Source organism: Peromyscus maniculatus, chromosome 7 (genome assembly GCF_049852395.1).
Source record: "Peromyscus maniculatus bairdii isolate BWxNUB_F1_BW_parent chromosome 7, HU_Pman_BW_mat_3.1, whole genome shotgun sequence".
Taxonomy (NCBI): Eukaryota; Metazoa; Chordata; class Mammalia; order Rodentia; family Cricetidae; genus Peromyscus; species Peromyscus maniculatus.
Window position 1 is genome coordinate 113315860 of NC_134858.1, and position 13244 is coordinate 113329103.

The 13244-nt window shown below is 45.5% G+C and overlaps 1 protein-coding gene across 2 annotated transcripts in view; it reads left to right on the forward strand.

Annotated features, from left to right (window-relative positions):
* The first annotated feature begins 831 nt into the window (after positions 1 to 831).
* The window catches only part of Gadl1 (glutamate decarboxylase like 1), a 175793-nt gene continuing 163380 nt past the window's right edge, over positions 832 to 13244 (forward strand). Inside the window, exon 1 of one of the 2 annotated variants that reach the window (XM_042281898.2) lies at positions 832 to 1046. In XM_042281898.2, coding sequence (XP_042137832.1) covers positions 1010 to 1046 — 37 coding nt within the window. In that variant the 5' untranslated portion in view covers positions 832 to 1009. Of the gene's footprint in view, positions 1047 to 1970; positions 2047 to 13244 lie in introns of those variants that run through there. The other variant, XM_006970253.4, reaches the window with a different exon arrangement.

Here is a 13244-nt window from a genome sequence, read left to right on the forward strand (position 1 = left end):
GACTGAATAAGAAGGAGAAAGCTAGTTGAGCAGCAGCCTTCGTTCCGTTCCTTTTCTCTTCCTGACTCTGCACACAGTGTGACCAGCTGCCTCACGCTCCTGCTGTCCTCTCCCTCCCCCTCCAGGACAGACCTGTACCCTCCTGGAACCGTGAGCCTAAGTAAACCCTGCCTCCCCTCTGTTGCTTCTGTCAGTCTGTTGTCCAGCAAGGAGAGAGGCAGCGAAGACAGTCCCTATCTGGAACACACTGCTGGCCACTGTGCCTGTCCCAAACTCGGGACATTGTAGCAGCAAAAGGTTGAAGTCAGGGAAGGAAAAAACGGTTCACTTGTACAACTCCTAAATGTCAGGACGGTCCGGAAAGAATGGGCTCTGCAGCTGCCTTAAAATAGGTTCCCAGAATGCACCAAGAACAAGCAGTATCATATTTACCTTGGGACTTGGGTGTCCAGATCAGACACTGCAAGGCAGTTACACCAGAGAGCTGTTGCTATTGTACTCCTGCAGTCAGTGGGAGGCGGCGGCAGGAGGATTGCTGCGAGTTTAAGGCCAGCCTGAGCTGCATAGTGAGTTCCAGGGCCAGGCCAAGTCAGACTCTGACTCAAAGCAAGCAAGCAAGCAAGCAAACAAACTAACAAACAAAAACAGGGGAATGGGGTGGGAGGAAGGGAAAGAAGACGGGGTGGACGGTGGGAGGGGCCACCAGGACCTGGCCCACTGCCTTGCTGCCTCTCCCTTCCCCTGAGGCTGATGGGTTTCTCTGCCTGCCCCAGTGACAGGTCCCTGGCCCCTAGTCCCCACCTTCCAGAAGGGGCGGAGGGACGCTGGCCCTGGCTCAAGCTATGTCTTCTTAGAGAGCCTCAGGCTGTCCCAGGAGGCGGGCACTGCAGCCTGGGTGGCAGGGCAGAGCAGTGGCAGGCTTGTCCTGGTCCCTAGCTGTTTCTGTCTCCACCTGCGCGATCCAGAGCAAGTCCCCACTGCAGCCCCAGCAGAGAAGCCAGGAGCAGCGATGAGCCACGCCTGCGACTGCCAGGGCGCCAGCCAAGGTAACTACCGCATGCATCTCTCTGGGCTTCAGGGTCCCCGTTGCTGCTAGCTGGTTGACCCAGAAGACAGCAAACAGGCGATTTCCTCCTCCTTAAGCAGCCTGTTAGAAGTCCAGACCTTCGTCGATTTTTTTTTTTTTTTTTTTTTGCGTTTTTCTAGATCTTTTCTGTTGATTCTAGAGTTAACTTTTTAAAGTTCAGGGAACTCAGAGGGACACTTTTGGGGGTGGGGCATGGAATACTGAGCTACTGAAGGCATCCGCTTGGCGCTCACCGTGCTGAGTGAACCCCGACAGGGTGCCAGCACTTTCCCAGAAAGTCTGACAGTGCAGCTTCTGCTTTGGGACAAGAAGTGCTCAGCCCCAGTGTGCTACCTCCATCCTCCACTCTAAAAACAGACCAGCAGCCCACACACAACCCCATGTGCTTGGGACCATAAAACTGCAGTCTTAGTTGTTTAAAGATGAGCCGTAGAGAAGTCTGTAACTCAGTATCACCTGGTTCTATATCTTCACAAGAGTATTTCCTAACTTTTTCCAGGGGAGGATCTGAGACTACTTTGCAAATGTGATAAAATGCCCCTAGCCTGTCAACACTGACCTACAGAGATATAAGCATGTTCTAATTCGTGCAAGACTTCAGGCTAGACCCCCTAATGTTGTGCCTCCCCAGGCATCTGTCTCCCCTTTGAAAGGTCACTGTTGTTCAGATTCTCACTCACTGGTTAGTTGTTGACCTTTTAGGAGTCCTCCTGCAGGAGTAACTCCTCTTTGTATGAGACCCTTTGGGAAGGCACTGAGCAGGGCTTAATGAGGCCTCATTGGAGTTGAAAAACGCCCCTTGGGCTTCTGTTCTTTGTGTAGTCAGGTAACCGTGCCAGGGGACCCGGAGGACCAGCCACTTTCAGAGTTGGGTATTTTGTTCAGTAGTTAGCCAGGCAAGGACTCTGATGCAGAGAGAAACCTTGTTTAATTCATCCACTGCCGTTTGCTGCTCCAAGGTGAGTGCCTAACACAACTACCTCCATACACTTTACAAATGACTTGGGGTGTGTGTGTGTGTGTGTGTGTGTGTGTGTGTGTGTGTGTGTGCACATGCGCATGTGCAATCTCTCGAGTACTCAAACATATTAACAGGTGTGTGCACATGCAGGTGCACTTATATCCAGATGGACATATACATGAGTGTGGATGGGGAGGCCAGAAATTGGTCTTGAGGGTGTCGTTTGCTCCTGTGGAGCTATCCACCTTGTTTTCTGAGACATCCTCTTTCACATTATCTTACAATACTCTAAATAGACTCAGCTGGCCTGCAAGCCCAAGAGACTCTCTAGTTTCCAGCTCCCGAGCTCTGGGATCACAGCATGTGCCATCACACCCATGTATATAGTGTTTTACATATGTCTGTCTATATACTATATTTTATATAGGTTCTGGGGAGTGAACGTAGGTCCTCCTCACTCTTGCAAGGCAAGCATTTTGCCAACTAAGAGGTAACTCTCCATCTTCATTTTTTTGGGTAGCTCAGGCTGACCACAAATTCTTAGGTAGCTAAGGATGACCTTGAAATTCTTATTCTTCACCTTCTGCTTCCCGGGTCCTCAGATTATGAATCTGCAGTGCCACCATAATTTCATGTGATGCTGGAGATCAAACTCGGGACTTTGTGCATGCTAGGCAAGCACTCTATCACCACATCCTTAGCCCCTTTAATTTTAAATCTGAATTCCCGAGAGACCAGCAGGCTTAACTCTCAGTCTGTCTGACTGTCCCAGAGCAGCTGATAAAATGATGAAATGTGGTTAATGGCCCTGGGTTGCACAATAAGCTTGTTACGGCATCTTTAACAGGTATAAGATCTGCCTGTCAGACTTCTCACATCCTTAAGTATTTATGAGGCAATAGTGCAGAGTGACATTTGATAAATACACTGAATGGTGTTCATGTCGTCTTCAACTCTCTTGCTCACGGTATGTTACAGATCTGTCCATCATGGCAAAAGGCCGTAAGGAATCCTAGTGCAGATAAAGATTTCTTACCTCTTCTTCACATTTTGATAGATACTATGGTCTAGATGTCTCACATCCAGGAAAAGTTGGGGTATTAATTATATTCAACTCCATTGCATTTTTATTAGCAATAAAAGATGGTTTTTACTCAAATTATAGTTCTTCCTATTGAAATAGTAACAACACCACCCATAGAGTGCTGTGTGATTACATTTGATTATTGTTGAAAATATGTTTGCAATGGAAATCTGACTCCTGTCTGAGAGTGACGGGTGGCAATGTTTTCTATTTTGCGAAATGCCACTTGCCTGTGCTGGGCTAAGGCCTGTAGACAGAGATATTGGAATGAAATTTAAACCTTGATAACAATACTTCAGTATAGTTCCCCCCCCCCCCGCCCCCGTGTGTGTGTGTGTGTGTGTGTGTGTGTGTGTGTGTGTGTGAGAGAGAGAGAGAGAGAGAGAGAGAGAGAGAGAGAGAGGAGAGAGAGAGAGAGAGAGAGAGAGAGAGAGAGAGAGATTCCTTCACTTTGTGTGTCTTCCCCTTTAAATTTTATTTTAATTGCTGTGTTCGAGTGTTTTACTTACATGTATGCCTGGTGCCTCCAGAGGACAGAAGAGAGTCAGATCCCGTCTTGAGATTTCAGGTGGTTGGTTTTAAAGTGCCATGTGGTCCTGGGAATCATCCCATGTTTCTGGAGGAGCAGCCAGTGCTCTTAACTACTGAGCCACCTCTCCAGCCTTGGCTCAGGGGTAGTCCACATTTTGGTGATGCTGGGCCACATTCATAGCAACGTTGCTGGGAGCACTGTTAAGTCCAGTTTCTAATTTTTGCCAAAAGCACTATCAATATTTTAAGTAACTTTGCAATCCATTTTGTTTTGGGGTGCATTCATAGCTATCCTGGTGTGCATGTGTCCTGTGGGGTATGGGTTAGACCTCCTTTGAATGAAACCCAACCTGGGCAAAAGCCACCATGTGGCAAATGATTCTGCCCTTGCTCTGCCAAGATGTCAGGATCATCTTTTCTAAGTCTATTAGTAAGTTGGTAGGAAGGAAGCTATTATGAGTGCACATGGTTACTCTGCGTGTCCACCCCAGGGTTCTAGTTCAACATTCATATCCTAGCAGCTAACTTCTGACTCTTCAGGGCACTAAAGTGAGCAGATCACCTGGAGAGGCATCCCTTGCCTGCCTCTCAAGGACCACAGGAAGGGCACCAGAGAGGACCCTGGGATGAGACTCTCATTTCATTGGGAGTAGCAGTTTTGGAGCGGGAGGCAATGTGTGGAGACAGGGTAGGCAGTGGATGTTGCTCCTGTGGGAGAAACTTCTGGTTGCTGAGCAAGGCAGACAAGTTGGTGCTGAGGGGCAGGACATCTCTGTAGTAGTCCTCTCAGGGTGGCTCACAGATATTACTTCTCTTGATCATGGTAGATGGGTTCAAGTTTAGGGAAGTGCTCTGGGAGGAGGCAGGCTCCGGAAGGCCATAACTCCTCTCCAGGGTAACTGAAGGAATAGAGGGAAGAGAAGAAGACATAGAGAATTCTCTGGCCCACAGTCTGTTCTGATTCCATGTCTCTGGATATACGGCTTAAGACCTGTGAGCCTCAGTTTCTCTGTGCATGTGTGTGCCTGTGTGGATGCAGGCATGTGGAGGTCAGAGGTCAACTTTGGATGCCTTTTCTCTTTGCGGCTCTCTACCTTATTTTGACCCAGAGTTGGATATTGGCCTGGAACTCGCCAATTGGCTAGACTGGCCAGAAAGTCCCAGGGATTTTCCTGTCTCCACCTCCCCATTTCTGATACTATTTTACGTAGGTTCTGGGGATCAAATTCCCACTTGTATTGCCAGCACCTTGCTGACTGAGCCATCTCCTAGCTTAAACTCAGTTTCTTAATTGGCAAAGAGGAATAAAATTAGCTACTGCTGAAGATTCTTGTGACAATCAGGAAAAACACGGAGAGGGTGTGGCAGTAGTAGGCTTTGCACATGGAGACATCTAATGTTCAGAAGCTGCAGGTGAAGCCAAGGGAGTAACTGCTGAGAGTTAGGAGAACCAACTCAGGTTGGTAATTGCTCAGTCATGCCCCCCCCGCCCCCAGCCCTGCTCCAGGGCACTCTGTAGTGCTCCCCCATGCTCCTGGACACTCTGTAGTGCTCCCCTGTGCTCCTGGGCACTCTTCAGTGCTCCCCTGTGCTCCTGGGCACTTTTCAGTGCTCACTCATTCTCCTGGACACTCTGTAGTGCTCCCCTGTGCTCCTGGGCACTTTTCAGTGCTCACTCATTCTCCTGGGCACTCTGCAGTGCTCCTCCATGCTCCTGGTCACTCTGCAGTGCTCCCCACTATGCTCCTGGGGACTCTGCAATGCTCCCCCATGCTTCTGGACACTCTAGTGAGTGCTGTCGATGTCAGTACACACTTGGAAACCACTAGAGGTCTTTGTTGTCTGGGTTTTCAGTGGGGCTGAGAAGTTTCTTCATACATTGGAGCACAGCAGAAGAATGAACTCAAAGAACGACTGTTGGGAAGGTGATTTTCCAAGAACAACTTGATCTGTGTAACTCTGCATAGGGGAGTTATTGCTGATGCTAGCCTCCAGAGTTTTACCGCTGCTCAGAGCGGATGTGAGTAATTAAGTAAGTGCTGCATCACCCTGGTCATATATAGATCTCTTCAAAGTGTTTCTAACTGTTTCTCCCCTTTTCTTTCCTCTGTGATCCTTCCTGAAGCCTGAGGATATGGATCAGTTATATGGATTGCATTCCCAGCACCTAGCAAAATGCAGGTGCATAGAAGGAATGTACATTCAAAGAACACTTGCTTGGTGAAATGAGTGAGTGGGATAGCGATGGGGTCTGAGGCTGCAGCTCAGCTGGTAGAGCACTTGCCTGGCACATGTGAAGCCCTGGGTTTGATCCCCAGCACCACAAAAAACAAGGTGTGGTGGCTCATAACTATAATTCTAGCTAGAGTGGGGAGATCAGAAGTTCAAGGTTATCTTAAGCTGCAGTGTGAGTTTAAGGTTGGCCTGAGTTATGTGAGACCCTATTTCATGAGGAAAAGGAGAGGTGCTGTGGATATTGCTCTATATAAATAAAACACTTATGGCCAGTGACCAGGCAGGAAGTAGGTTGCCAGGCAGGAAGTAGGTGGGACAAGGAGAGAGGAGAATTCTGGGAAGCAGAAGGCTGAGGAGGGAGACACTGCAGCCACTGCCAGGACAAGCAGCATGTAAAGACTCTGGTAAGCCACCAGCTACGAGGCAAGGTATAGATTTATAAAAATGGGTTAATTTAAGATAAAAGAACAGTTAGCAAGAAGCCTGCCACGGCCATACAGTTTATAAGTGATATAAGCGTCTGAGTGATTTTTTTATAAGTGGATTGTGGGACTGCGGGGCTTGGGGAACCTGGAGAGAAGCCCTCCAACAACAGAGAGGCAGCAGTAGATGGCTTCAGGTAATATGCATAGTTCCTTGGGCATTATTTATCCTCATTTGTTGTTACATTTAAGATTTGAACATGTATTTCCTTTTTTTTCTGCTTGAAGTTATTCACAACAGGAAAAAAGTCTAAGTCTTTACACATCAAACAATAGACGTGATTTTGAAAACCCAAGTTCACATACAGTGACTTAACCAAGCTATGGTAGAGTATAAACTATTGGAATGCATCTAATTTGGGGGGAATGATTACAAATCATGAAGACTTAAGAAGATCTGTGGCAAAGGACCAAGAGAGTTAATCTTCCAGTGGGAATGCCTCAAGATCCTTTGTCTTGCGGAGTCTTAGGAGCTGGCTGTGCTCTTCTCTTATAAGGAAGCAGCTGGGTGCAATCTGCACACACTGTGACGGGTGAATCACAGCACCAGCCACCGAGCACTCAGGAGATCCTCTCAGCTGACTTTGCTGAACTTGACCCTCTAATTATTTTTGAACATTTCATTTCCGACTTCCCAGTGACACAAAATAGCACAGCAGGCTGATGTGTTGGCTCCAGCCCGTAATCCCAGCACTTAGGAGATGGAAGCAAGAGAATCCAGGATTCAAGGTCATTTTCAGCCATGTAAGGAGTTCAAGGCCAACATGGGCTATATAAGACCCCCTGTCAAACAAACACAAAGTTAAAAGAAAAAAAACACAAAACAACGCAAAACAAACAAACAAAAACTAGGGTACCTGATTTTAAAACAGATGAGTAATTGAAAAAGAAGTAAATAAGACAAACAGTCAAAGCCAGTGACTAAGAACACTAATTTTCCAACCTCTTGTTGTCTTGAACACACGGCTTTGCTGGCATCACAGTTAAGGGGGCCCTTGTCCTCCCACTGCCCTTCACAGTCTCTCCTTTGTGATGTGGACATTTTATGACAGTTCAGGAATGCAGGGATTTGTAACTGTTCCCTGTCTGTTTGGGACATGCGCCTGAGAGTTTCAAGGCAGCCACAGCTGAGGACCAGTTCTCTTCAGTTCTCCTTGGGCAGAGCAGCTAGACCCTGGGGTCCAGCATCCTGGATGTAACGAGTCTGGCCTCAGACTTCTGGGGAAGATTAAGAGAAATACAGACACCTACCAGTGGCCTGTTCTCCGCACACACTCACTCTCTCTAACTGCTTTTGCTAAGATTCTCATGATTATATACAGAGGCTTGGTGGGCTCTGTTTATCAGGGGAGCTGCAATGGACCATAGCAATGCTACCATTCATGATAACCAGTACCTGACTTCTACTGCCTGCTGGGAGCTCTTGGCTTTGACCTTGGATCAGGAATACTACAGACATCTATCACTCTCCCCCTTATTCCCTTGAGATAGGGTTTCTTACTGAATCTGGAGCTAGATCCACAGCCACTAATCTGCAGTGACCCTGTCTCTACCCATCCACACCTCTTCACCCTGTCCCTAATGCTTGGTGAAATGCTGGGCAGCATTTCATACAGTGCTGGAGATTTGAATTCCCGTCTTTAGGCTTGCACAGTGAGCATGTTTCCCCACTGAAGCATCTCCCCAGCTTCTTTTCCCTCATCTCTTCTCTATAGAGCATAGCTACAAGGGCCGGGGCCTCCAGGGTGGTTGCTTCTTGAATTATAGCAAGTAAGCATCTCTCATGGCAGAAGTCTGCAGCAGGCTACATCAGCAACTTCAGCTGGCTCTCTGAACAGCTGCATCTGGGGGCTTCAGTGTTCTGTCTGTCTGTCTCCCTCTCCCTTCCCCCTCACCTCTCTGAGAAGCCCTTCTATCATAGAATTTTAACTCCTGTACCCCTTGTAGCTGTTCATGGGAGATGTCCTGTCTGTCTTCTGCAGACCCCTGGATCCTGGCATTCACAGTAAGAAAACATCAGCCATCAGCTCACCTTTCTGCGTATAGAAATGTGTTCATTGCCCTGATTTCTCTGCATGTGGATCCGCTTGCCCTCTCCCCGACTTCCCTGCCCACCCCCCGTAACACACTCCTAAAACTTATCCTGAAGTTCTAGAAGAAACTGGCACAAAAATCATCCCCTCCATCAGGCTTATTATGAGACAATCAAGCATCTTATTAAATGTCTCATATTCAGCTCCTCATTTTTTCCATTAATTTCATTAAGCTTTAGAACAAGATAGTTAAAATGCATGCTTCCATTTGCTGATTATTTTAAATAGTACTAATGGGATATATTATGGGGTAATTTTGCAGAGTTTTGATATTTTAGGCTTTTGTGGATCTTGCTCAAAAGTTCTCAAATATTTCTTATAGTTTGTTTTTGAACTTTTTCATTAAAATTTAAAGTGATTATCTTTTCTTCCACTCAATAGTAATAGTAAAATGTTGGCAGGCATTAAATATTTAGCACTAGGGACTCTGTTGAAAAATGCAAATGTTGAGATATATAAATTTTAGTAGATTGCAAAATAGTAGGTTTAATAAGTGCAGTCTGTTGAGAAGGAATAACCCACTTACATACGTGCAACTGCAGTTGAAAAGGAGATCTGCCTGGAGACTCAGAATCATGGCTATGATTAGGTGGAGTGTGGATGTCTCTTAGTTCTTTCTACTAATTTGTATTTCCTGAAGTGAGTTCCTACCATTGGTGCCAAAAAAAATTAGAAATGTTTGGAGGGGAAGGTTTGGGGCTGAGGGTTTTATTCTGTGTGGGATGTTTTTCTCTTTCATTTCAAGTCAGCCTCACCAGCTGTATTCATCTGCCCTGGTTATACCTTCTCTCATAGACATAAATGTCATTTCTATTGTTCAAAACAATGGCCTTCCATTGCATTCTGAAATGTGTTCTAATTAATTCTCAGGACTAAACATTGATGCCCTTTCAGCATCCGTTATTATAAACAAGACAGAGGGAAACAACTGGGTGAAAATTAATTAAAAACTTAGACAGCAATCTGGGAAGGAAGCCCTGCCATTCTGGAGAAAGATTAACAATGTTTTAAGTTATAAGATAGAGTTGAAAGGCTGCCTAGAGTGACCAATTCCTAGAAATCCAGTGACTGCAAGTATTTAGCTTTTTGACAAGTGGTCACCTTGGCCACTTTTCATTCTTTCTTTCCACACATTTATTTATTTATTTATTTATTTATTTATTTATTTATTTATTTATTTATTTGTGTGTGTGCATGCATCCATAAGCATGTGAGTATGTGCACATGAAATGTGGGGGCACAGATGGAGGTCCGAGAATGACTTTCAGGGGTCAGTTCTCTCCTTCCACCATGTGCATCCTGGATATAAAACTCAGACCATCAGACTTGGTTGTAAGTGCCATTATCTGCTGAACCATCTCACTGACTGGCCCCTGGTCACTTTTCACTGGTCATATTGCTCTTAGGAAAACAGTAAGGGGCTGGTAGGGCAGTACTGGTGCTATGAGCAGAGAATGAGGCAAGGTTTCTGGCTGAACTTCACCAGTACAGTGGGAGGCTCCAGGGACAACATGCCTACCTCATGGATGTGGAAGGTGATTAAGGAAACCATATAAAGAATGGCTTTTCCACACAGTGTAGCTCCAGGGAGCTCAGAGGCTGTAGATTGAATGAATGCATGAAGGTGACTCCATGATCACAGTGTCTTTTCACAGCAACAGTAAACCTTAACTAAGATAGAAGTTGACTCCAGGGACTAAGGTGTTGCTGTGATAGGACTGACCATGTTTTTGTTTGGAGTAGTATGGACTTTGGTACTTTGGGTTAGGAAAGCAGTGGAATGCTTTACGCACTGTTTAATGGGGCATACTAGAAGGAGCATGTTAGACAATGGTGCTGATAATGATTTGAAATGTCAGGAGCTGGCTCAAGAGGTTTCAGAGAAGAATTTTAGTATGTTGCCTAGAAATCATTCTTGTGATATTTTTGATAAAGAGAGTGGCTGCCCATTGCCCTTGCCCAAAGAGTCTGCCTGAGGTTAAAGTGAAGGGTTTTGGATTAATTCCATTGGCATAAGAAATTTCAAAAAAGCCTAGTATAGACTCTGTCATGTGGATATTAGTGGTAACTCTAATGAAGATTTACAATGAAGAGGAGCAAGCTGAGCAGAGTAAATTACAAAATGTAAATTTTGAGGGGAAAAAGAGGACCAGGTAATGAAATGGAACTAAATCCTGTGTTCAAGCAGATAAAAAGATTAAGAAATGGAATTAATAGAGTGATGGCCTCAGGGAAAGATCCCACCCAGCTAAGTTTCCAGCTTGTGAAAGGGAACTAAAGAAAAGCTTAGAGCTGTGTGTGGTGGGGCACATCTTTAATCCCAGAAATGGGAAAGCAGAGGCTGGCAGATCTCTGAGTTTGAGGCCAGCCTGATCTAAAGAGCAAGTTTCAGGAAAACTGAGTTTAGTCAGTGAAAGACAGAAAATTGGTGGAGATGTAACTGAATGAGAGGACCATGTTTCAGCCTCAGCAAGCAGCAGAATTTGGTAGTTTTGGCCCTGTGATTCTGGCTTTAGAGTTAAGGACAGAAGAAAGGGGTTATAGAACCTTCCTTGATGACTAAGGACAGCTGCTGAGGCCAGGCATGTGTCAGGGTGTGCCTGAATGGAGGCCTAGAGGGGTCATTTTTTTTTTTAAATCTTTGAAGCTAAAGCCTGAATTTCCTTGGAGAACCCAAAATACTAGAGATGCTAGAGTTGTGGGATACCTGCCAAGGAGAGATGCAAACAGTGAATAGAACCAGCCCTGGAGAAAGAAGTGTGTTACAGTCAACAAAAATGAAAGGAGTTGGGGATTGGAAGAGTGTTTTGATATCAGACATGCAGGTGCAGAGTTTAGAGTTTGCCTGGCTGGGTTTTGGTCCAGTATTTCTTCACTATGCTCCCTTCACTATGCTCCCTGAGTTTAGGAATGGTAATGTATATCCTATGCCATAATATATATATATATAGGTTTTGCAAGACAGGGTTTCTCTGTATAGATTTGTGTCTTTCCTGGAACTCGCTTTGGAGACCAGGCTGGCCTCGAACTCGCAGAGATCCGCCTGCCTCTGCCTCCCGAGTGCTGGGATTAAAGGCATGCACCACCACCGCCTGGATAATATTTTGGAAGTATGTGATCTGCTTTCTGATTTTGATTTTTACAGGTGGTTACAGTTCAGAGATTGCCATGCATCTCAGAAGCATCTTGGGATTTTGAAATAAGTTTGAGACTATAATTAACTATGGGGACTTTTGAAGTTGGACTGAATGTATTTTTGCATTATGATATGGCTATAAGCCTTTGGGGGCCAGGGAATAGAATGTGATGCTTTGAAAGAAAATGGCCCCCAAAGGGAGTGGCACTATTAGGAGGTGTGGCCTTGTTGGAGGAAGTGTGTCACTGTGGGGTCGGGCTTTGAAGACTCTTTTGCTTAAGCTTTCCTCAGTGTGATGTCATTCAACTTCCTGTTGCTTCTAAGTCAAGATGTAGTGCTCTCAGCTCTAGCACCACATCTTCCTTCACATCACCATGTTCTCCATCATGATGATAATAGACTGAACCTTTAAAACTGTAAGCGAGCCCCCTCAATGAAATGTTTTCATTAATAAGAATTGCCATGGTCATGGTGTCTCTTCACGGCAATAAAAACTTAATTAAGACACTTAGGAACTCTTGGAGCAGCTGTGTTTACGCCTTTGGGGCTTACTCCAAAGTTCCTAGCTACCCATCCCCAAGTCTTCACCACCTCAGACAAGTGCTTCCCCCTCTGTTCATTGTGCAAATGTTTACAGTATTGAGTTGGATAAATAACTAAGTATGCATCTCTTTGGGGAGCAGGTTTTAAACATGGCTTCATTGGACTACATCCTCTCAATCAAGCAAATAACAAATGCACTCTATGACGTAGGAGACTTTTGAGTTTTGACATTTTTTTTTCCCCCTGAGACAGGGTTTCTCTACTATAGCAGCCCTGGCTGTCCTGGAACTTTCTCTGTTGACCAGGCTAGCCTTGAACTCACAGAGATCCGACGCTGCCTGATTCTACCTCCCAAGAGGAGTACTGGGATTAAGGGCATGTGCCTTACCTTGATAGAGAAAAAAGGCTAACTTGGAGGATTCTTCCTGCTCAGAACTGAGGCCATACCCAGAAAGAACACAGCAGAAAAACAAACAAATAAACAAAGAAACAAAAACCAAGGAGAATATTTTTTTCCTGACAGTTAGGATGGCGGAGGTGGCACCTCTCCAGGAGTAGCTGGGAAGGTCTTTCACCTCTGGTGACTTGAAGGAACCCAGGATCATCCTGCCTCTGATGCCACCTGTTTTCAGGCCCTGCCTCCCACGGTTGCTAAAGCAGATTTCCCTGGGAAAGAAATCAAGGAGCCCTCTCCTAGGAGTTCAGCGTGATGCTCTTTTTTATGAACAAGATGACACTACTTGGCACACTCCTTGGCTGTGTGTTGTTCAAACGTGAATTACCATTTCTTGTTCTGGTGGTTCAGCCCCCGGAAGGCTGGGATTGGACACAGTGTCAGGCTGTTGCTCACAAGTCCAGCTGAGGAAGAATTAATGGTGATCCACATCTGCTGCTCTGACATCACTCTGCCATTTCCTTGTGTTCTTCTCCATTCTTTCCTATATCCTAGACAGTTAATTTATATTTTTTTCAGATAAGAGAGGTCCATAGAAGGCACATTAAAATGAAGCAACATTTTATGTAAATGTTTGCATATATAATTACAGCCCTTGATTTGAAGTAACTGATAACATTCTATGACCAGGTTGAGGG